Source organism: Chenopodium quinoa, unplaced genomic scaffold (genome assembly GCF_001683475.1).
Source record: "Chenopodium quinoa cultivar QQ74 unplaced genomic scaffold, ASM168347v1, whole genome shotgun sequence".
Classification (NCBI taxonomy): domain Eukaryota; kingdom Viridiplantae; phylum Streptophyta; class Magnoliopsida; order Caryophyllales; family Amaranthaceae; genus Chenopodium; species Chenopodium quinoa.
In genome coordinates this window covers 1550279-1575347 of record NW_018744240.1, presented here as the reverse complement: position 1 = coordinate 1575347, position 25069 = coordinate 1550279, and the positions used below count along the sequence as shown (strand labels likewise).

Below are 25069 nucleotides of genomic sequence, written 5' to 3'. Positions count from 1 at the left end.
TAGAACAATGGCAACCCAGGGAATGATAGTAGTATTATCAAACAAAGTGTTTAACAATACAGGCCTTCTTTCGTGAGGAAGGAGCTCTCCCAATACAAACTCCTTAATTAATTTCTTGATGCCTTCCCCTCAACCAATCACCTATGAATACCCCAAAATTAACCCATAAAACAAACTTAAACACATGGCAGCCAAAATAACAAACTCATAACAAACTTTTCTATAGATTACTATTTTACCCTCTACCCAAAACTGATACTAACTACCTTCCAACTCAGCATTCTTCTAGCTAATTCTTCTTGGGCCTTCTTGCATAAGTGAAACGAATATTGGTTTTAGGCTGATTCCTTGCACAAAGGTACGTGGTCATTGGTAATTTGTATTGTTTTTGTGACTCATTTGGACAGTAAAAAAAATTTACATGGACGCCACTATTATATGACATGCACTGATACACATTCACTACGTAACTACGTTAATGGTTTAAACTATATTCAATGGTGAAATAGTTTAAACTATACTGTATTTAATAGCGTGACTTATGCAAGGAGGGAGACAATTTGTTTTTAATATCAGGTAATTATGAAATGTGTTTAGTTGAAGTTGCTTTGGAGATGTTATTGTACAATTTATCTTGGCTACAGTCCACAGGACCAGAGCCATTTGTAGAAATAAAAATAAAAAATTCCATTGCCGGGACTTGAATCCGGGTCTCTCGGGTGAGAGCCGAGTATCCTGACCAACTAGAATACAACGGAAGAATGATAAAAATGGAACTACTGCATATTAATTTTATGAAGATTTTTTTCCCCTAATTTGGTGTATCAAGTACTAGTTTAAACTTTAAATCCTGTGCAATATACGATTTTATCAAATTTTATGAAGAATATCTACAATCTACTTCATTTTTTTATGTAGTTGCAAAATAATTACTTCATACATTGATTTTGGGAGAAAAAGATATCATTACGTTGAAATTATTATTACTCCGTTCGTGTTTTTCATAAGTGTTACACTTTGACCGGCATATAGTTTTGGGCAATTTAACTGACTTAGATAAGATAAGAGGTAAGTAGGGTAGTTGGAGTATTAAAAAATTATTAAAGAAAGATAGTGAAGTTAATAATTTATTGAAAAATAATGAATGTAGCTTTTTGCCAAAAAAGAAAGCGTAACACTTATTAAAACACGACCGTATTTGGTAAATGTATTAAAACGCGAAGGGAGTATTTTTAATATAAATATATGGAATTATATACTGGTAAAGTAGGAAGAAAAAATATTATTATATTTTTTTTTTGAATGGAAATATTATTATAAATTAAATATTTCTTAAGCTCATTCGGCATAGTGGAAAGATGGTAAAAAAAAAAAAAAAAGTGCAAGCTTAAAGCGGACAAAGTACCACAAATGTCCTATTAAAAAAAAGGGTTTTTCTAAGCTATGCCCCTAAGGTGGTCGTGTTTGTAAGGTGTACCCATCCTTTTTCAAATTTCTAAGTTGTGACCCTCAACTCATTACCATTAATGAATGGTACCCTCCTTGGGACTTCCACGTCACCTAAAGTTAACTATAAATTTAATAAAAATATGATAAAAGGTAAGGAAATGATAGGAGAAAGAAATCTTAGCCACCGCAACCCTAATAACGAAAACTGAAGCTACGAAATCACACTCTTAATTAACTTTTAAACAACTAATAAGGGTACATTTTAGTATTGATAAGTTTTTGAAGGCACGGCTTAAAAACTTGAAAAAGCATGGATACACCTTAAAAACTCGACTAGCTTAGGGGTATAGCTTAGAAAAACCAAAAAAAAAGTACCGCTAATGTGCGGACTTGATAGTAAAATATACTTCCTCCATTAGTCGTTTAGCTAATGACTTTGGAGATATGTAGATCTACAATGATTAGTATGTAGCTCTAATTATTTAGAAATTACAAACATGTCCTTATATGCAATCATTGTGAATGCTAAAAATACGAAGTAAATTATAACATTTACAACTAATTGTTTGAGCTCTTACTTTTTTATAACATTGATCCTTAATGAAATGTACGAGTTACGTTTTTGTTATAAGAAGCAATCTTTGTAAGGCTGAGGTACTAATAAACGCTTTACCGAATGACAGCTAATAAAAGCATCTACTAGTGTTACTCTTCTAATTAACCTTAAATACATCAGCATCAAAGTGTCACAAACTAACCTTATTACAAGTGAGTATTAATTTATTACACTCAGCAAGCACAAAAAAACACAAAGAAAAAGAGGAGAGAGAAAATGGAAGGAAAAATCCCAGTAATAGATGCACACCAAATTGAAGAAAAGTCCATAAAATTAAGAGAAATCATTGAAAAATGGGGATGTTTCAGAGTAATAAATCATGGGGTACCCTTAAAATTAATGGCAGAAATGAAATCAGTTTCAAAGGAATTGCTTGATCTTCCAATTGAGATCAAACGGCGTAACGTAGATGTGATTCCAGGAAGTGGGTATATGGCACCAAGCGAAAAGAATCCACTTTATGAAGCTTTGGGACTTTTTGATGTTGCTTCTTCTCTTTCTGTTTCTAACTTTTGTTCTCAGCTTCAAGCTTCTCCCCACCAAAGGTACCCTTTACTCATTTGTTTAAGGAAGTTTTCTTGTTTTAATTTCTTATTGCTGCGTCATGGATGACATGATCGGCATTTATATATTACATTCAGTTCATATTATTTGCAACATCATTTTCTACTCACATCTTATGTCAAATCGTTGCAATTAATATGAATGTATTATCCGTTCTTTAAATATTACAATGTTTTAATTATAATTTATAATAAACTATTTTTATGTAATTACTAGAGAGATGGTTAAGTTTTAAAATAATGTTTTGGACAGCATAAGTTTTCCCATGTAATATTAAAAGAGCAATAAGTAGTAAAATATTTTGGCATTGCATTATAATATAGCCATATAGGAATCTTGTGAGCTAATTGTCCTATCTATTCAAACGAAAAGAAATTCTGTAAATCTGTAGTAGATTTTTGACATTGATTATACTTCCTCCATTTTTTTTAATATTGCACCACTTGCCTTTTTAAAAAAGTTTTCGCAATTAAAAAAAAAACGGAGAAAGTATTAATAACGCATCTTTGTATATGTAGCTACTTTTAAGATTGGGATTAAAAAATAAAAAATAAAAAAACTTCCGTTGCCGGGACTTGAACCCGGGTCTCTCGGGTGAGAGCCGAGTATCCTAACCAACTAGACTACAACGGATTATTGATAAAATTAAATTGCATGTTAGCTTAATAGACTAGTAAAAAATATGAGGTAATATAATTATATAAACAAATTAAACAAGAACACCAAGTCAAGTTTGAGTAAAATAGACTTAAACTTAGCTAAGTTTGATAAATGCCAATATTGTAAAAATCTTAGAATTGTGGAAAAATAGTCTTATATTTCAATCTCATATTAACTCTTTCTGTGAAGTATGTTTTACCCATCACAAAATTACACCCAGTTTGACGAAAGAAAATACAGTATAAACATTACTCTTAACAAAGTGTCGGTAAACATAAAGGCTGATTAATACTCCGTAATACATTAATACACATCTTACAACAATTGATAGCTTCATCCAACCATAACAGTTCTGAGTACCAGTATGGCTATAGTGCCTACTGATTCGTTTGCATATGTGCCCTTATTAAAACATCTACAGAAACTCTTCCAAGGGAAAGAAAATTTCACTTACGAATAACTGCAACATAGAACAAAATTACCTAATTTTGTTCAATCAATATATATTTATTGGTCACATAAAGTGCATATACTTCGTACTAGTATTTGATAAGGGAAGCGTTCACAATGATTCCCAAAATGCAATTTATCAGCTTGCAAGGCATTAGAAATCATTAGAAAAGTGAACAAGAAGGTAGGAGAAATCACCAGAGGACTAATGTTGGAAACACCTTTGCCCTCACCAGAAGCCAAAATTAAATAGCTCATTCCAAGATGGCTCATACTCTCTTAGGAAATTGCATACATCTATTGGGCGGAAAAACCATATAACTTTCCCTCTCTTCGCTCCTGTTTTTGACTCCCACATCTGTACAAGTTTACCTATATCTGTATCTCTCGCACCTTGATGATATAGGTAAACACAATCATGAAGAGAATATTGAACACCTTGATAGGTAAAAGACTTGTAAGACTTAATTTCTGAATCATCTGTTACTATCTTAATGTGGAAAAATTTGAAGTATGCTATACATCGATCATAATGAGGCCTGAAACAGATTAAGGAATGATACTAACTTGAACATGTTTATATAATATATGCTTTTGATGAAGAGATGAATGTGTTGTATAGAGTACAAAGAAAACTATGAAACTTAATTTCTTTTGGATATGGGCTGTATGCTGAATATGAAGCTAAATGAATGTGCAAATTTATAAGCATATTAGAAAATATGGAGAATTGCCTCTGTCTGTGTTAAGTTACAAATGATTTCAGAAATTAATCAGGTTATTTACTCAAAGGCTATAATTTTAACAGGGAGATAATTGAGAGCTATGCACGAGCAACATACAAGGCTGCAATAGATATTGCAAGCAAGATGTCGATGAGCTTGGGTTTGACAGATTACAGTTTCGAAGGTTGGCCTCTTCAGTTCAGAATAAACAAATACAGCTTCACCCCTGAGGTAATAGGTTCCTCAGGTGTACAGATCCATACAGACTCTGGATTTCTTACTATACTTCAGGATGATGAAAATCTTGGCGGTCTTGAAGTAATGAATGAGTCAGGTGAATTTGTTGCTGCTGATCCCTTGCCAGGAACACTGGTTGTCAATCTTGGAGACGTTGCTGTGGTAAGTTAATTTCGCCCCTATTTTAGTAATTTCTTCAACCTCAATTCATAATTTCTCATTTGATCATCATAATACTGTTTATTTGTGTTGTGCGACAGCGGAAGCAAAGGTCGTAAACAAACAAGAAAACAATAAAGAAATTCAATGCAAACAATAAGAACAACACCAAGAATTTACGTGGTTCACTATCGATGTGATAGCTACGTCCACGGGCACCGAGATCGAATGATTTCACTATAAACTGCAAAGATTACAAAGATGATTCTTGTATTTCTCAAGAACGGCTCTCACTCTGTCTCTCTTAACCCTAATACTGATATTAGGGAGGTTTTATATTAATCCCTAATTAAAAGATACTTGGGCAAAAAGATAATAAAATAAGATAACCTAAAACCGCAAAATCTGCGTTCCGTATTTTTCCTTCTCCGCCCGGTCAGACCGGGCAAGGTCTGCCCGATCGGGCGCGAGAAGAAAACTCCATACGAATGCTTCAACGTATCCAACCCCCACCGCCCGGTCAGACCGGGCAAGGTCTGCCCGATCGGGCGAAGGCTCGCCCGGTCGGGCGAAGGCTCGCCCGGTCGGGCGCGAGAGCAGCTTCTTCAACGAATTTGCCAGGCACCTCTTCTTCTTCCGCCCGGTCAGACCGGGCAATGTCCGCCCGATCGGCGGACAAAGCTACGAAGTACGAGTCACCTAATATACTTATCAACAATCTCCACCTTGACGAGAACTCGTAGTCAGCAAACGACCCCATCAAGACATAGTGAAAAAAACATCTCAAGCCAAACCCGATGCAAGACTCATGCATAAGCCATACATCCCGATAAGTCTTCAACCAAGACCCATCACATACTCGTCTCCAAGTATAACAACTCATAATGCTCCACCTGCATCACAAGCCCCGGGCAAGCTCCACCTTAAGGCCAACACACCTACACCAGGAGCTCCCCAACTTCGCCCCTCAGGGCCTACTACATCACGTAGTAATCAATATTTAACAAGTCTAAGCAATGTTTAAACTTGCTAAACGGAACAGGCTTAGTGAAGAAATCAGCCGGGTTGTCAGCAGTCCCAATCTTCTTCACCTTAATCCTCTTGTCAGTACGTAAGAAATGATACCTGACATCAATGTGCTTCGTCCGATCATGGTGTACTTGATCTTTAGCTAAGCAAATCGCACTTAGACTATCACAATACACTGTAGCAAAATCCTGTGCAATACCCAGTTCACCTACTAGGCCTTTGAGCCAAATAGACTCCTTAGCTGCAGAAGTTAAAGCCATATACTCAGCTTCAGTAGTTGACAACGTAACTGATGACTGCAATGTAGACTTCCAACTAACCACAGAACCACCCAAAGTGAACACATAACCAGTCACAGACCTCCTGGTATCCACATCAGCTGCATAATCAGAATCACTGTACCCAGTGACCAAGCATTCCTTACCATTCCCGTACACAAGACCAATATCAGCTGTCCCTCTCAGGTAGCGAAAAATCCTTTTCACCCCTTGCCAGTGTTTCCTCCCAGGTCGAGCCATAAACCTGCTTACAACACTAACAGCATGCGCAATATCCGGCCTAGTACAGACCATAGCATACATCAAACAACCAACCGCGTTTGCATATGGAACTCTAGACATATAAGACAACTCCTCCTCTGATTGAGGTGACATAGACAAAGACAACTTACAACTAACAGTAGTTGGCGTACTTATAGGCTTCGATTTTTCCATCCCAAAACGAGACAGAATCTTTTCAATGTAGCTTTTCTGAGTCAAGAAAAGCTTACCTCTAGCCCGATCCCTGTAGATCTCCATACCCAAAATCTTCCTAGCTGCACCCAAGTCTTTCATGTCAAACTCCGAGTTAAGCATCTCCTTTAATCTAGCAATATCAGATTTATTCTTTGTGGCAACCAACATGTCATCAACATATAACAAAAGATAAATCATGGAACCATTATCCAGCTTACTATGATACACACAGCAATCATATGAATTCCTGTCAAAACCTTGTGAAACCATAAAAGAATCAAACCTTTTGTACCACTGTCGGGGGGATTGCTTAAGTCCATACAATGACTTTAGCAATCTGCAGGCATAGTGTTCCTTTCCAGGAGCTTCGAATCCTTCGGGCTGCTTCATCAGAATCTCCTCCTCCAAATCGCCATGAAGGAAGGCCGTTTTAACATCCAACTGCTCCAGCTCAAGATCAAAATGTGCTACAATTGACAATAACACACGGATAGAAGTATGTCGAACCACAGGTGAGAATATCTCAACAAAATCAACCCCTTCTACCTGACTGAACCCCTTAGCAACTAGCCTAGCCTTAAAACGTATTTGCTCAGTTTCCGACAACCCTTCTTTCTTCTTGTAAATCCATTTACAACCCACAAGCTTCCTCCCTTCCGGTACCTTTACCAGTTCCCACACTCTGTTCTTGTAAAGAGACTGCATCTCTTCACCCATTGCGGCAAGCCATTGCGCAGACTCACTACAACTAATTGCTTGTTTATATGTGGCAGGTTCAAATGACTCTACATCATCAGCTACACTCAATGCATAACCTGTCATCGCATCAACACAGCAATTTCTTCCCTCCATCTCTTCAATCAATCTAACAGGCTTCTTGATAACTCGTTTAGGCATCTCAAGAATGGTGTCAGGTTGACTAGATGACCCCTGATTAGATTGCTCCACCTCATCCCCAGAGTTAGAATGAGTAGGAGTAATCTCAGGTTCAGGAGTACCCGGCACTGGAACATCAGCATCATCATCAATATATTGTACCCGAGGTAAATCAGCAATGGTAGACTGATGTACCTCAAGTACCCCATCTGTCTGTAATAAATTGTCTCCTTCCCTTCTCAAATCTGAAATCTCTGCATTTTTAATTGAATACATGGTGTTTTCATCGAAAGTAACATCCCTACTAAGAATGACCCGACCCTCCGAAGGTGAAAAAATTCTAAACCCCTTCACACCATCCCCGTACCCAACAAAACACCCCTTCTTGGCTCGTGGATCCAGCTTACCCTCAATAACATGATAATAAGCAACACAACCAAAAATCTTCAAATTCGAAAAAATTAGGCAACTTACCACTCCAGATCTCAAACGGAATTTTGGAATCAATTCCAGAATGAGGACCCCTATTAATGACATAACAAGCTGTTAACACAGCTTCACTCCAGTACCTCCTCCCAAGCCCTGCATTAGAGAGCATGCATCGGACTCTCTCTAGCAGTGTCTGATTAACCCGTTCTGCTACACCGTTCTGCTGTGGTGTCTTCCTGACAGTATGATGCCGACCTATACCCTCATCTGCACAGAACTGATTAAACTCGTCTTTGCAAAACTCTAGCCCATTGTCCGTTCGTAGCTTCTTGATCTTCCTTCCTTGTCGATTTTCCACCAAAGCTTTCCATTGCTTGAAAACTTTGAAGGCCTCATCCTTTGACTTAAGCAACCTAAGCCATGTGTATCGGGACTTGTCATCAACAAATGACACAAAATAGTGGTAACCTCCCATACCTTCAACTCTAGATGGACCCCAGCAATCTGAATGGATGTAATCGAGCACTGCATCAGTAATGTGAGCACCCTTGCTGAACTTTGACCTGTGTTTCTTACCAAACACACAATGCTCACAAAATTCAAGGTTGGCAACCTTGACCCCGGATAGAAGACCCCTCTTGGACAATAGCTGCATCCCCTTCTCCCCCATATGACCAAGCCTCATGTGCCAAATCTTAGTCATCTCCTGGTGAGATACAGATGCGCAAACCGCAGAACTAGGCAGTGTAACACCCTCAAAAACATAGAGGGTGTTCCTTTTGATACCCTTAAGTACCAACTCAGAACCTCTGAAAATACACAACTCCCCATCTGAAAACACACCATTGTACCCCAATTCATCCAGGGTACCCAATGAAATCAGATTCTTTCCTAAAGCAGGAACATGCCGTACATTAGTCAAAGTTAACCTCCGCCCATCAACAGTCCTCAACCTCATGGAACCAATACCTGTGACCTTACATGGAGCATTGTTACCGACTATAACCATACCCCCATTGCGAGGTTCATATGTATCAAACCAATCTCGACGTGGACACATATGGAACGAACACCCCGAATCTAGAACCCAGTTATCAGATAAATCATCAGACCTAGCAGAACTGACTAATGCTAAATCTTCCTCTGAATTATAGCTCTCATTCGGTTTCTCTTCAACTACAGCAGCCTGGGACTTGTTTTTCCTCACCGGACAATTATTCCTAAAGTGACCCGGTTCTTTACAGTAATAACATGTTTTAGTAGTAGTTTTACTAGATCCATCCTTGCCGTTTCCAGCACCCGACCCAGCATTGTTCCCCTTGTTAAACCCCTTATTCTTTTTAGACTTTCCGGACTTAACAAATAACCCACTACCATTATCCCCATTATCACTCGTAGCTTTCATTCTGAGTTCCCTAGTATGAAGTGCTGCCTTCACTTCTTCTAAGGTTATAGAATCCTTACCAACAACAAAAGACTCTACAAAATTCTCAAAGCTAGACGGTAGAGATACAAGTAAAATCAACGCAGCATCCTCATCATCAATTTTAACATCTAAATTACGTAAATCAAGCAAAATAGAGTTAAGTTTTTCTAGATGTTCCCGTAAGGAAGTACCTGACTGCATCCGGAGGCTAAACAACCGCTGTTTCAGTAATAATTTGTTGGTCAACGACTTAGTCATATACAATGACTCCAGCTTCAGCCACAATCCAGCCGCCGTTTCCTGATCAGCAACCTCCGTGATGATTTGATCATCAAGACTAAGTAATATGGTAGAGTGTGCCTTCTCTTCCATAACTTCTAACTGCGAGTCAGTCGGTCCGTCTCCTGACTCCGAAGTAGTACTCTTTGGAGCCAACGGACGCCATATCTGCTGTTGTTTTAACAGAGCCTTCATCTTAATTTGCCATAGCCCGAAACTATTTTTCCCGGTAAACTTCTCAATTCTTATTGTTGAATCTCCTGCCATTGTTATCTTCAAGAAACTCTCCAAGGATTGAACCTGAGCTCTTGATACCAATTGTTGTGCGACAGCGGAAGCAAAGGTCGTAAACAAACAAGAAAACAATAAAGAAATTCAATGCAAACAATAAGAACAACACCAAGAATTTACGTGGTTCACTATCGATGTGATAGCTACGTCCACGGGCACCGAGATCGAATGATTTCACTATAAACTGCAAAGATTACAAAGATGATTCTTGTATTTCTCAAGAACGGCTCTCACTCTGTCTCTCTTAACCCTAATACTGATATTAGGGAGGTTTTATATTAATCCCTAATTAAAAGATACTTGGGCAAAAAGATAATAAAATAAGATAACCTAAAACCGCAAAATCCGCGTTCCGTATTTTTCCTTCTCCGCCCGGTCAGACCGGGCAAGGTCTGCCCGATCGGGCGCGAGAAGAAAACTCCATACGAATGCTTCAACGTATCCAACCCCCACCGCCCGGTCAGACCGGGCAAGGTCTGCCCGATCGGGCGAAGGCTCGCCCGGTCGGGCGAAGGCTCGCCCGGTCGGGCGCGAGAGCAGCTTCTTCAACGAATTTGCCAGGCACCTCTTCTTCTTCCGCCCGGTCAGACCGGGCAATGTCCGCCCGATCGGGCGGACAAAGCTACGAAGTACGAGTCACCTAATATACTTATCAACAATTTGATTAAATTTAGATAATAACTTAATTAAGTTGGTCTAATAACAATAACCTAAACATCCCTCAGATGTAACCTGAATCTTTTATTTTTCTTTACTGACATTCCTGACTAGTGATTGTTGAAACTATGAAAGCCATGGAGCAATGGAATTCTTCGCAATGTGCAGCATCGGGTTCAATGCAAGGGTGCAGGGATACGTATGTCAATTGCAACATTTCTTTCACCACCACCAGATAAAATAATTGAAGCTCCTGCAGAGTTTGTTGATGCTGAACACCCTCGCCTCTATGCTCCCATAACTTATGAAGAGTTAAGGAGGCTTCGCAATTCAAAGAAGCTGCATGCCGGAGAAGTCCTAGACCTAATTCGACTAGGTAAGTAGGCCGTACAGAATATGCTAAGTTGGCCAGGATAGCAGAAGGATCTTCCTGCCACCAAAAAATAGGATAAATAAAAACAGGACATTGCTTTTTAATTCTGAGTGTATTTTTCAAGTGATAGTTGTTAGTCTTGTTACAGGGTCTGATATCACTTGAAGATGATATTTCACTGATTATCTACTTATTGAAGAAATCAATTTGAAAATTATTTTATTATGGAAACATGAAAATGATGGACATAGTTGCTTATCAGGCATTCTTTATTTTATAATAGTGACTCCTAAAATCACGGTTGTGATCCAAGGGTTGAGGGTTCTGCTTCCTTGCTCTTGTTCCACACCATGCCTCATGCATGGTTTTATTTAGAAGGAATATAAGCAATTGGAAGATATGATTATGACAAAAAATTATAACAATTAAACATGATTGCTTGAGCAATCAATTTGTCTTCATCAGCACAGAATTCTAATAAAATTAGTCAAACATGCATGTGATTAATCTAATTAACAGAATTGATGATTAGCGCAGAACTCTAATTTACTAGTCAATCATACATAAGATCCTTTTAATTAATCGGATTATGGTTAGCGTAGATGCTAATTATTGACATTGATCATTAACAACTCTACCTTTAATAAAGTAAAGATTATACAAAGACTTGACCGGTCTAATGAAATTATTGCGCTGTTTGATTAATATATTTGTTGTCCCTGTCAAAGTTCAGTATCAAATACTTATCATCTGTCATTTATTTGCACTGATGTTTATCCTCTTGAATAAGAAGAACATCATAAAATGAAGATACAGAAGTACTGAAGCTAAGAAGATATCGAAACTGATCAAGCTCACTGAACTATGAAATAATCACTGTCTTCCTTCGGAAACATTGCAGGTTTATCAGCATGGTAGTAACTGCTTATACATTGCAGGTTTACCAACGCACAGGAGTACAACCACAACTAATGAAATAATCAAATTATAATTTACATTGACAATCCACCCTCTTCCCCATGTACAAATAAAGTGGGAAAAAAATTGGGACACAAATTCAAGTGCTTAATTGCTTATGCCCTGAACTATGAATTAAGCAGAACTTTTCATATAAATGACAGAAAAGTTACCAGAAAAAGGGAAAAAATACAGCAGGAATGCCATAATTGTTGCTGCTGTTATGTTGTTATCTGATGATATATTGTTCCTATCATGCCATGGAGTATACACTACCACTATGTGGGCTGACATCAGAACGGGGAGTCCAAAGAGAGTTATCATACTGTGATGATGCGATGGTGGTCTCGGCTGTCATTTCTGAGGTGGCGCCGTTCATAGGACCCATTGCTGGCCATACGAAAGATGGCTTGAAAGGCGGTACATGAGGCATAGGAACTGACCCTGACAGTATCTGTTTGATTGCTTGTGTCTTAGGCCTCTCTGTTGCTGTAGGGTGAGAGCAGGCCAAACCTAGGAGCAAAACTCGTTCTGCCTCCTCGGCCACATACTCGTTTCCTAGCCTCTCGTCGATTGCCCCTAAGATGTTTCCATCTCTGTGCATTGACCACACCCAGTCAACTGTACATTGATAGCCACCCTTCTTTGTCCAAGGTCGAAGCCCACAAGCCACCTCAAGAAGGACTGCTCCAAGGCCGAAAATGTCAGACTCTCTAGTAGCCCTGCCTGTGTGGAAGCACTCAGGAGCAATGTACCCCATTGTGCCGTGCACACCCTCCTCCAGCTCGGCATATGAGGTTTTTTCATGGTCTAATGCACGAGCTAAGCCAAAATCACCAAGACGAGCATTGAAGTTGGTATCGAGCATGACATTGCTTGCCTTCAAGTCCCGGTGAATCACCTTCTCATCAAACTCATTATGCAGGTAGTGAAGAGCGGAGGCTACCCCCTTCAGGGCCTTGAAACGGAGCTCCCAGCTTAAGGGCACCTTGTCCTCCCCACAGAATATGTGCTTGTCTAGGCTGCCGTTGGGCATGTACTCATAGACTAGTAGCAGTGTCCCATTTTGATGGCACCACCCTGATACAACAGATAAAATTCATTGAGCAAGACAACACAAAAATGGCAACCTATTCAGTACTCACATGTACATAGAAACACACTACCTAAAAATTAGACTAGATTCACCGCTGTCATCTTAGGACGCAATGTAAGAATAACATTGATGTTTTGAAATTTGGCAAAATACACAAGATTTTAGTAGTAAAAGTACTTGTAAAAAAAGAGCCTCCATTAGTCTTTTTCACCCAAGTAGATCAAAAGTTTCAATCTTTTAGTCGAAAACAACACATCTGCAAAACTAAATCCATGTACTAACCCACGATATCACGACTCAAGTTACATGACAGATTCTCCTTACAGATCAAAAAAATCGAAAAATCTATAAGTTTATCCAATTCATACATACCCAAAAATAGAATAGAACAAATAGTAAAGCAATTAATGAGCCCCACAAATATAGGAAATACCACAACAAACCAACACACACAATTAATACACCAAGGAATATAATCAACAAATCAATCAAAAACATACCTAGTAATTTGACGAGATTTCGGTGACGCAACCTATTAATAATCGTAAGTTCAGCCAAAAAATCATCCTTACTTTTTATCTCATCCCTCGAAAACTTTTTTACCGCAACTTCTTCAAAAGCTTCAACCGGTAACAACCCTTTATATACCGTACCATAACCTCCTTGTCCCAATTTATTTTTCTCGTCGAAATTATTTGTCGCCTTTTTAAGCTCCTTAAAATCATACTCCCTCGGCATACCCGGTAAACTCTTCAAAGCTCCGAGTATGTTCGGGTCTGACATCGATCCCCGGGTTTTCTTATTCCAAAAGTACCATCCTATTCCAATACTTATTAATAATATTACCGCCACAGGAATAACGACTGCGAGAACAATTGTAACTTTTCCAGCACCAGGTTCTTTAATTGTTTCCACTGTTATGTTCCAGCTTAGAACACAATGGAGCTCCGCGATGACGTCTCCGGTTGACGCGGAAAACCCGAAATACGAAACCGGGCTAACAATCTTGCTCAGATCGATGCCGGTCACATTCATTACCGGTGTATCCGGCATAACCGCCTCCGCTTGTTGGTCGTAGAGGTCTACCATATAGACGGTGAGAGATTTACTCTCACCGCCATCGTAGAACATCCAGACCTTATGAAATACCGTCCCATTAGGCGCGAGAGTGATATTAAAATCAGATAGAGAAACCGTGTGGTTAGATCTAATAGAGTTGATATCGACCCCGATATGGTTATCATCCGGGTCGTAAGGCCCGTTCATAACGGTATCGAACTCGACAGCGAGGAGTTTGTTGTTGGGGTTACCGTCGGAGGAGGAGTTGGTCAACCCGAGGAACTCGTCGGAGCTACCAGGAGGGACAGCGAGGTCAGGTGCGATGATAAAGGCGACACCCTCGCCAGGAGTGACGGGGGTGCCGTCGGTATTGTTGATGCGAAATATATTGATGAGAAAGGAAGTGTTGAATGAGGCGACACGGGTACGGTTATACCCGTGCGACTCCCATAAAACGAAAGGTTGTTTGAATAGAATGCGGCCAGCACGGTTAGTTAGTGTGAAGTTACCCGCGGAGTCGGGTGTGACTTGGAGTGCACCGTTGCTGATAGTGGCTGGGGATTGGACTTGGAAGGTGTCGTAGTAGGTGTGGTCAAAGGGAAACCCGAACGTGTGCGAGGAAATGATGGCGGCGCTAGAGTCAGGAGAGAAGAGGAGGAGGAGGAGGAAGGCGAGGGCAGAGAAAGTGATGATGGTGGTTGGAGGTTGCGCAACCGGTGAAAACATTTCGGTTGGGTTGGTTTAGGAGGAGGGATGGAGTTGCTAAAGGGGGGAGATTAGAGGGTTGAGATGGTGGGTTTATAGTAAAAATAAGGGGAAATGGGGTGATTTGAATGTGATGGTATAATAGATTAATGCAAATGGAGGGATAAAGAGGACAAAAGGGTGATGAATTTGTGTTTAAATTATGTTTTTAGGGGTTTAAAGAGTTTGATTTTCCAGCAAGTTGATTTGCAGCAGCCAGCAGTGTAAGAAGCATCTTCTTCTCCTTTTCTATGTTATCCTTTTCCTTTTCTTTTCGACTAATAACGAGGACCACTACCCGGATATCAGTAACAAGACTCGGCTTTAAGTGTTACATCTTACACATCAACTATATCAAACATAATTGGCCAAGAGGTACTATGGGTGGGTGAATAACAAATTTGGTACATAAGTTATATAAATTTCAGGGTTGAGGAAATTGTATTCACTAATCAATAGTCGTAATGGACTTTGTTTTTCAAATAATATATTATTCCTCTTACAAATTACAATTGGTCTAAGCCTCTAAGCTACCTCTTATCATCATTGACCAAATTTACGTGAACCAAAATATTTGAAATGAGATTATTTTGAGTTCTTAGAAAATATTTTATAACTTATTATTTTAAGTGCAGGTTCTTCTATTGAACTTTCGTGGTTTTTTTTTTTTTTTTTTTTTTTTTTTTTTTTTTTTTGTATCACTTTCACATACATTAATTTGGAGTAATTTGTACTCGTACTTCTTATTATCAAAGATTTAATAATAAGAAGCGGAGTTACAAGCCTATGTTAAACGCACTCGTATTAAACATAAACACTAGCTTAACTTCCATTAAATCAATAAATACAGGATTATTAATACGGAGTAAGAAATTTATTGTGACCCTCTCCCTTATTAACTCTATAGGACTTAAAACTTATTCAAATTAAACTTAATTTTATGAAATTGAAATTTGAAGATTTCTATTACTTTGATAGGGTAAGTGTAAACATACTTGCACTTTGTATATTATATTTGTTTGTCAAACTCTCATATTTCCTTTTTTACCTTTTATTTGATCATGTAATTCACGTTTAGTCGAATTTAAATTGTCCTTCCTACATAATATATATATGTATTGGAAACCATAAAATAACAAATCACAAAATAATTATAATAACATAGGAGGATGAAATAAAGGGATAAAGGGGCAAAACATATGCGTAATGGTACTTCATCATCTATATAAAAAAAAAAATTAAAAAATATGCGTGATGGTACGATTGAATTGAATTTTGTGGAGAGGATGATTGGAGAATATAATAACGAGAAATAAATAGGGAGTTTGGTATTTGATTGGATTGGTCGTATGTTTGAATGTTACGAGATGAAATGCTGTTATTCGGGTGTGATGTGCTAATATGGACTTTTTTAACAGCTTAACTTCGTGGAAGCTAACTTCATAAGTTATCAGGATAAATCCATTTTTAATAAAATAAACAATATAACGATGTATGAAAAAAATAAAATTAAAAGGCAGAAAATAACAAAGATCCATGGAAGCAGGCAAGCAGCTGCTATGTTGTAAGTTGCAACAGGAAGTTCGAGACATTGCTAAAAGCACTTACAAGATAGATAACGCACTACAAATAAACATTAAAAATTTGGTGTAGTAATACCATTAATTTATACCAGAGGTTCCTAATGCGTAATCTACTACCTTGTGGTCTTTCACAAAAAAAAAATTAAAAATAAAAAATAAATAAAATAAATAAAATAAAATCTACTACCTTGTGGGTAGATATAAATTCTAATCAAGTTATTAGAGTAAGTAGTGTATTTCAATAAATTATTTAAATATAGATGTTGATCGTTTGGTTGACGGAAAAAACATGGAAAGTAAATATGTTTGAGCTAGAATTGAAATTCTTTTTGTGTTTGGTTGACGAATTCAATTATGGGAAGTGAAAAGTAGAAAATTTTAGGAATTTTTACTTCAATACAAAATGAAAGAATTTAATTAAGTGGAGCTTCCCAAGGGAATTTCCACTTCGATTCTTTCGATTAACCAAATAATTTTTAGAATTTCTTAGAAAATCAATTACATGGAAAATTAAATATTCAAGGAAGTTGCAATTCCTCCATTTAACCAAACGAACTAGTGGCGGATGCAAAGCCATTTGAGTGGGGTCCCTTGACCCTACTTGAGCATAAAAAAAAAAGAATTTTTTCTTATAAAATTATTTTTTTACTATAAAAATTACTTGTATTTTTATCAAATGGCCCCACTAAAAGTATTTTGACCCCGTTAAATATTTTTTCTGGATCCGCCACTGAAACGAGCCCTTAATTTATGTAAACAAACTTACATCACAAATTCTTATATGTCGTGTGACCAGCTTGTCATGAGGGTTTCATTAGTGTTACAAGGAATATTCGGTCTGTGTTATAGAGGTTACTCGGTCAGTGTTATATGGATTATTACTCAATTAGTGTTATAGGGGTTTATTTATTTTTTTACGAGCAATCACATGATATAACCAACTGTGCGCACACGAAAGGTGTTGTATGTACTTACATACATGCTTCATATTCAAACTATTTTATCCGCAAGACCACATTTCTAATACGTAGTAGTAAAAGATATATATAGAGACAAGATGCTTGAAAATGATTTTTTCTAACTACTCGTACTACTTTGTTTGATTTTTTGTTTTTTGAAAGGGTACTACTTTCTTTGATTAAGTCAGTGGGCAGGTCGGTGTTAGACTTGTTACATTGTACGGAAAGTATGTTATTAACAAGCCACTATAATAAAATTGACTACGAATACATTTTTCTATAGTAGCTCAATCATCCCACGAGTTAGGGTATGTGGTGGTTTGTAAATTAAAATCGGAGGAAACAGACACAAATTGTGGCTGAATTCAACTTATAATGACTATAATCCAAATCAATTATGGTAATTGCCTAATTGGTAAAAGCTCTACACGTATAGATCCTTTCTTTATCTATTCTTTATGTGTGTAGCTGTGCGACAATATTTGTATAATTCAAAAGCTGTGCGACAATAAGTAAGTGATTAGTGAATAATCTTGACCTTGTATAATTGTTTTGCTTTATAGGATTATAACTAGTACCTATTTCGGGCGATGTCTCGGATTCCCTTCATAATATATATCCTTATGATTTAAAAATCCTTACATTAATTGGCTAATTATAAAATTCTTACTTCATTTTTTTTTTTGACACGTATTCCTTTTTAGGAAGTTTATTTTTAGTTGACACGTTTCCTTTTTAGGTAAATTTTATACCTTTCATTTATTAGTATACCCCACTTGCTTTATTATTCTCTCTCATTCTCTTCCCTCTCTTTAATATGTGTGTCTAAATTAAACGCGTCAACTAAATAGAAATGGAGGAAGTAATTACTTATAAGGAATAATTATTTTCTCAAAGGCGTTATCACTAATGTCTAAATCTATGCATGTTTGAAACATTAATTGCTTTAGATGTTCATAATCGGATGAGTAATTTAATTTTACGGTTCCATTGACATTTAATAATTTGAGTATTCCTAGACTTTATTCAAAACCTTGGTTCGAAAGTAATTTTTCGGCTCCTAGACTTTTAGGGTTTTTTTATTTTTTTATTTTTTTATTATTCTTTTATTTTTATAAAGACGATTGCCTATTTGGAATTTTAATTTTTGTTGATGATGCCCGATTTATTAATTGAATTTCAAATTAAACTTTTTATCTAGTTTTGTGCCCAGGCGATGCTTAGATGCACTACAAGAAAACAGCTGGATTCCGACGGAATTTTTCCGTCGGAAACATAGCAAAATCCGTCGGAATAGTTCTGTCGCAGCACCCCTTGTCGGAAATTCGACCTTTTCTGGCAGAAGTTCCGTCGGAAGAGGTGATTCCGACAGAATTTCCGACGAATCTAATTCCGTCGGCGCCGTTTTTGACTTTAATTGAAAGTCCGTCGCAACTTTCCGACGGAAATTTCCGTCGGAGGTGGATTGTATTCCGACGGAATTTACCGTCGGAAGATGTATATTCCAACGAAATTTTCCGTCGGAAGAAGAATATTCCGACGGAAAATTCCGTCGGAAAAGTCAATAAAAAAAAAAAAAACAACCCCCCACCCACCTGCCCAGACCGCCCCCACCCACACCCACACCCACCAGCCTACATCCCCACCAGCCCACCCCCTACCCACCTAACCCAAACCCGCCAGACCCACCACCGTAACCCACCACCTAACCCTTAACCCAACAGACCCACAATCTTAACCCACCTAACCCTAACCCACTAGACCCACCACCTAACCCTTAACCCAACACACCCACCACCTTAACCCACCTAACCCTAACCCACCATCTAACCCTAACCCACCATCGTAACCCTTAACCCAACATACCCACCACCTAACCCACCAAAACCCTCACCTTAACCAAATCCCAACCTTATCACCAAAACACCACTAGCCCCTAACCCGTATCACCACCACCACCACAAAAGAAAAAAAAAACAAAAACAAAAAAAAATAAAAATAAACATATCTAAACAAAAAAAACGTATCCCCTCACCACAAAAAAAATCAAAACATATATTAAAAAAAAAAGTAATTATTAAAAATTAATGAACATATCTAAAATAACACCAAATTGGAAATATAACAAAAAAAAATTATATTGTACAATTAACTCAAATATTAAACCTTCAATATACAATCATGTCAAAAAATAAGTTATACACAAAAAAATTGACCAAATAAAAACCAGATCTAAGGTGTTGTGGTTGAAGGTGACGCGTGGCTGGAGGTGACGCGGCGGCTGAGGTGGTGCGAGGAATTGGCGGCTGGTTGTTGATGTTGAGCGACCGTTGATGGGTGGTTGTTGCGATTGTGGTGGTTGTTGCGATTGTGGTGGTGCCTTGGTGGTTGTAAGTAGTGTGGGAAAGAAAGAGGGCAAAGAAAAGGAGAGAATAAGGATGTGAGTAAGATCCAGAAAGAGAAGAGAAAGGGGAAAGAGAAGAGGAGAGAGGAAGAGAAGGGGCGTAGAGGAAGAGAAGGAGGAGGAGAGAGAATCAGAAGAAGGAGAGAGAAAAAGAAGTTATAAAAATAAAGGAGGGGCGGTTTGGGTTTTAAGGGTTTGTTATTTTGTTTTTTTATATATAATTAGATTCCGCGGAAATTTAATTTTCCAACGGAATATTCCGTCGAAAATTTCCGACGGAGTTTAATTCTGTCGGAAATTTAATGTTTCGACGGAATATTTCGTTGGCAACTTCCGACGGAATATTCCGTCGGAATGCCTATATATTCCGACGGATTTTTATTCCGTAGGAATTCCGTCGGAAATTTCCGACGGAATATAAATACGCCGGAATATATAGGATTTCCGACGGAATTTTGTGTCCGTCGAAAGATGTCCGTCGGAATCTGGCCTTTTTCTTGTAGTGATGGTTGATAAAAGTTTAGGATAAAACTTTTTGGATTGAATGTTAAATACGATCATATAACCACTTTTGATAATGCGGGATATTTAAACACTAGTAGAAAAAATGAAATAGGCAACCCCCCTATGGCAACGGTTCATCAAAACCGTTGCCAACTTAAGTGAGCACCATTTTAAATATCAGAGTTGGCAACGGTTAACCGTTGCCAAAAAAAAATTGATTAACATTGGCAACGGTTAACCGTTGCCAATTGCGTTTTTTTTTTTAAAAAAAAAAAAAGGTAAAGGTTTGGCAACGGTTAACCGTTGCCAAGTAAAAAAAAAAATTCCGGTTTACAACGTTCATCTTCAACTTGCATTCATTCAATTCAATTCGATTTTTCTGCTTTCCCTCCCACGACGCCTCTGCTTTCATTCAATTCCCAAATTAAACGCTTAGCTTCCTCCATTTTCCTTTGAATCTTCCATTGTTATCAACGTACATTGCAAGCAGCAGCTCGTATTTGGGCTTCAATTCGTTCTTCTCCTCACGCACTGCACTCCTGTCTGGGCTTCGTTCTTCTCCATTTTCCATTGAAGCTTCCATTGAAGGTTCTGCCTCCTCACGCACGCAGCCTCCTGTGTGGGCTTCGTTCTTCTCCTCACGCACGCACTCAGTTCTTCTCTTCTGCCTCCCTCCATGCGTTATTGAAGCAGCTTCGACCTAGGTTAGTAATAACGCTCCTCCATTCACTTAGCTTCTCCATGTATTGCATTAAAACCATTGTTGGGTTTTTTGAGGAATTTGTGTTTAGTTTAATATTTGAAAGTTTCTTGTAATTGCTAGGGCTTGTTCGTTAAACGCGCAAGGCTCCCCCTCCATTAAACGCACAAGGCTGCCCCTCCACAATGTAAGTCCTTTGTAGTTGTTATTGTTGTTGTTTAGTCAATTAATTAAACTTTGTTGCTGTTTACCCCAAACCTCCAAAGTAGCACCCTCAAATTCACCTATCCAGCATACATAAAAACTACATACACTATGTTATCAAAAAAGTAATAAGTCATGTAGCATTATAATTGCATCAATAAGAGGTATTGCACAGTAGTTCACACACTATTATATGTTCATATATACTTTAGCTTAATATAAAACCATGCATGTTTTGTATATGAACTTATCGCGAAAGAGCTTATAATCAAGATTCAAAAAGCCCTTCACCAAAATACCTTAGCTTTATAAATAAATAAAGCTTTAGGGTTTAGAGTTTAGGGTTTGGAGTTTAGGGTTTAGGGTTTAGGGTTTAGGGTTTAGGGTTGAGAGTTTAGGGTTTAGGGTTAAGGGTTAAGGGTTTAGGGTTTAGGGTTTAGGGTTAAGGGTTTAGGGTTTAGGGTTTGAATATACTTTTCTTTATGAGTTTCTTCTCACTATATATGTGTGTTTCGGCTAAGAAATGGGTGTCAAGGGCTTTTAGGGTAAGATCATCAATTTGGAGAGTGGGCGGAAAACATCCTGGTATGGTATCTTACTCTGACTGTCCTTGTTCTTGCATTGCTCACTAATATCATTCTTATCTTTTCCCTTAATCTGGTTTTCTATTTGTGTTCTATATAGGTTACACTGAAAAAGATTATCAGGAATTTTTGGGCGAAGCATAGACCTTGGCATTGACCTTCTATTTGAGAGTGTTGAGCCTTTATAGGTACTCAGGTATATATATATATATAACTTTATGTGCTTTAAATAAGTTCTTGGTTGACAATTTTGTGGAGATGGTGTGTGATATAACTTTGGTGCATCTTCTATCATGATGTGTGATTAAACCATTGGTTTTTAATTGATTGCATGTATCATCATATGCCTAGATACCCGTTCAAGGCTTTCTCATTAGGAGAAAGTCTTGAATAGTCCCCGGTTGGGACTGTTCTTAAACGTTTACTCTCACTTAGGTGGTGAATGTATGTCAGTTTTTTCGATTTTAAGGAACATCTTGGCTTAGCATTTCCTCGATCACCATGTTCTCTGGGTACATATGTGGGTAAGTAATTACCTACGTCGTGTACTTGGAGAATTGGGGGGAAATGCTGTCGGATTTTCCTTAAAATTGGAAATCTGATATACATTCACTAGTGAGAGTAAACGTTCAAGGATGGGTTAGGTTGGAGTGATAAGGACCCTTTGGAAGCATATATGCATTTTTGTATCTATATGAATGTTATACGCATGTTGTGTGTTTGAATTTGATTTTTATATATAATAGATGTAGCAATTATACGTTATTCGTAATATGTTGCCATGTTTAGAGACAATTTACTTAATGGAGAGGGATCGTGAATGGATGTATGGTAGACGTGATACATTGGAATTCTTTAATGGGGTTCAAGAGTTCTGCGAGACGGTTTCATCTTATCAGCGCAGAATGGGTTTCGAGTGCCTCTATTGTCCTTGTGTTGATTGTAATAATGTGAAGGTGGTCAATAGTGTTGATATCATTAGAGATCATGTAGTTTGTCGTGGGTTTAGGGTTAAATATCATGTGTGGATTTGGCATGGTGAAGAAGGAGAGTACAGTGGGGATGTTATTGGGTATGATGTGCATGATGATAGAAGCAATGATATCCGTGGGGACGAGGAATATAAGAATGATGAACATATTGATGATGATGGTGCTGAGGAGGGATTTGAGGATGATCATGTGGATGAGGTTGAGGATGAAGGTGTGGATGAGATGATGCGTGGTTTTGAAGGTGACGTGTTTGAGTCATTATCGGAGGCTTCTAAAAAGCCTTTGTATCCTGGGTGCAAAAAATACTCCAAACTATCAGTCGTGCTAACTCTTTTTAACATTAAGTCGAAGCATGGGTGGACGGACAGTAGTTTTACTTCCTTGTTGAGCGTGTTAAGTGAGATGTTGCCAGATGGGAATGAAATTCCTAAGTCTTACTATTACGCTAAGAAGCTCATGTGTCCATTTGGTTTGGAGTATAAGAAGATACATGCATGTCCTAATGATTGTATTCTTTACCGAAATGAATATGAAGAATTGGAGGAGTGTCCAAGATGCAAGAAGTCGCGCTACAAGCGCAAGAGTTGCAATGCTGGTACGAAGGGACCTCCTGCTAAGGTGTTGTGGTATCTTCCCATAATTCCTAGGTTTAAGCGTCTGTTCTCTTTACCAAAAGACGCTAAAAACTTGAGGTGGCATGCAGAGGGAAGAAAGAAAAACAAAATGCTGAAGCACCCAGCCGACTCCCCGCAATGGAAGAACCTTGATATGAAGTTTGGGGAATTTGGTGATGAAGTCAGAAATTTAAGGCTTGGTTTGTGCACGGACGGGATGAATCCATTTGGCACTCTTAGTACCCAGCACAGCACATGGCCGGTACTTTTAGTGATCTACAATTTGCCTCCTTGGTTGTGCATGAAACGGAAATATGTAATGCTTTCACTCTTGATATCGGGGCCAAGGCAACCTGAAAACGACATTGATGTGTATCTTGCGCCATTGGTTGATGATTTGAGAAAGATGTGGGACGAAGGGGTTTCCGTGTTTGATGCTCATAAGAATGAGATGTTCACATTGCGTGCAGCTCTTATGTGGACCGTTAATGATTTTCCTGCATATGGTAACTTGTCTGGGTATAAGAATAAAGGGAAGAAGGCATGTCCCATTTGTATTGATGATATGCCAAGCAGATGCCTTGATCATTCTTTCAAACAGGTGTATTTGAGGACAAGAAGGTTGCTCAGGCGCGATCACCCGTACCGTCGACAGAAAAAGGCTTTCGATGGGACGGTGGAGGAGGGGACTGCTCCTAGGCCACTGACTGGTGAGGAGGTTTACGCTCGGGTCAAGGGTGTACGAACAGTATTTGGGAAATCTGAAAAAGCGGCGGAATCAGTTGCTCTCTTTAAAAAAGAATCAATCTTTTGGTTGCTCTCGTACTGGAAAGAACATGACGTTAGGCACTGTCTTGATGTAATGCATATAGAGAAGAATGTGTGTGACGCTCTTGTGGGAACGCTGATGAATATTCAAAACAAGACAAAGGACGGAAAGGGTGCACGTTTAGATTTGGAAAAGATGGGGGTGCGTCCAGAATTGTGGGTTCAGCAAAGGGTTAGTAAGGGAAAGGAACAGGAAAAGGAAAAAGAAATGGGTTTGAAAAAGGGAAAGGGGTATAGCAAGGGAAAGGGAAAGGCCGCGGATGCGTCAAAGAAGAAAAGTGAGGGGAAGGCCTATTTACCTCCGGCTTGCTACACATTGTCAAGGGTAGAAAAAAGGAGGTTTTGTGAATGTCTGTATGGCATTAAGGTTCCATCAGGGTACGCGTCTAACATGAAAAGATTTGTATCCTTAAATGGAGAATTGAAGCTGACAAGTATGAAATCCCATGATTGTCAAGTTCTGATGCAAGTTTTTCTACCAATTGCAATACGTGGTATTTTGCCAAAGCACGTGAGGGAAGCTATTACAAGCCTCTGTTCGTTTTTCAATAAAATATGTAGCAAAGTGCTTGATCCTTGTACCCTTGATGCTTTACAGGCGGATGTGGTTGTGACTTTGTGCAAATTTGAGATGTACTTCCCGCCCTCGTTTTTCGACATAATGGTGCATTTGATTCTTCATTTGGTGCGTGAGATTAAGTTTTGCGGTCCAGTGTTCTTGAGGTGGTGCTATCCTTTTGAAAGACACATGGGTACATTGCAAGATAAAGTTAGGAATCGAGCTCACCCGGAAGGAAGTATGATTCAAGGGACCGTGGCCGAGGATTGGTAATTTTGTGGCCGACTATATAGCCGTTGCTGAACCTATTGGTATTCCTACTTCTCGA

General features: G+C 38.4%; 2 protein-coding genes and 2 non-coding genes across 4 annotated transcripts; 1 reads left to right on the top strand and 3 right to left on the bottom strand.

Moving 5' to 3' along the window:
- Positions 1 to 685: 685 nt before the first annotated feature.
- On the bottom strand, positions 686 to 758 carry TRNAE-CUC. Its single transcript has one exon. It is a non-coding gene; the product is annotated as a tRNA-Glu (tRNA).
- Positions 759 to 2181: 1423 nt separating this feature from the next.
- Positions 2182 to 11185, top strand: LOC110694757 (2-oxoglutarate-dependent dioxygenase DAO-like). The gene is made up of 3 exons (XM_021871931.1): positions 2182 to 2610; positions 4548 to 4863; positions 10717 to 11185. Exons 1-3 carry the CDS (start codon positions 2282 to 2284, stop codon positions 10963 to 10965), a joined length of 894 nt encoding a protein of 297 aa, XP_021727623.1. The 5' UTR covers positions 2182 to 2281; the 3' UTR covers positions 10966 to 11185.
- Positions 3190 to 3262, bottom strand: TRNAE-CUC. The gene has a single exon. It is a non-coding gene; the product is annotated as a tRNA-Glu (tRNA).
- Positions 11186 to 11689: 504 nt separating the features above from the next.
- LOC110694756 (probable L-type lectin-domain containing receptor kinase S.5) lies at positions 11690 to 15471 on the bottom strand. The gene is made up of 2 exons (XM_021871930.1): positions 13508 to 15471; positions 11690 to 12991 (listed from the first exon to the last, which is right to left on the bottom strand). The coding sequence occupies exons 1-2, from the start codon at positions 14790 to 14792 to the stop codon at positions 12165 to 12167; spliced, it is 2112 nt and encodes a 703-aa protein (XP_021727622.1). The 5' UTR covers positions 14793 to 15471; the 3' UTR covers positions 11690 to 12164.
- Between the last annotated feature and the right edge of the window lie 9598 nt (positions 15472 to 25069).

Excerpts from the sequence above, each read along its gene's own strand:
- LOC110694757 (XM_021871931.1), top strand. The coding sequence starts at position 2,282 with ATGGAAGGAAAAATCCCAGTAATAGATGCACACCAAATTGAAGAAAAG. Across the intron at positions 2,611-4,547 it reads CAAGCTTCTCCCCACCAAAG|GGAGATAATTGAGAGCTATG; the intron begins GTACCCTTTACT and ends TAATTTTAACAG. Across the intron at positions 4,864-10,716 it reads ATCTTGGAGACGTTGCTGTG|CCATGGAGCAATGGAATTCT; the intron begins GTAAGTTAATTT and ends AAACTATGAAAG.
- LOC110694756 (XM_021871930.1), bottom strand. The coding sequence starts at position 14,792 with ATGTTTTCACCGGTTGCGCAACCTCCAACCACCATCATCACTTTCTCT. Across the intron at positions 12,992-13,507 it reads AAATCTCGTCAAATTACTAG|GGTGGTGCCATCAAAATGGG; the intron begins GTATGTTTTTGA and ends CTGTTGTATCAG.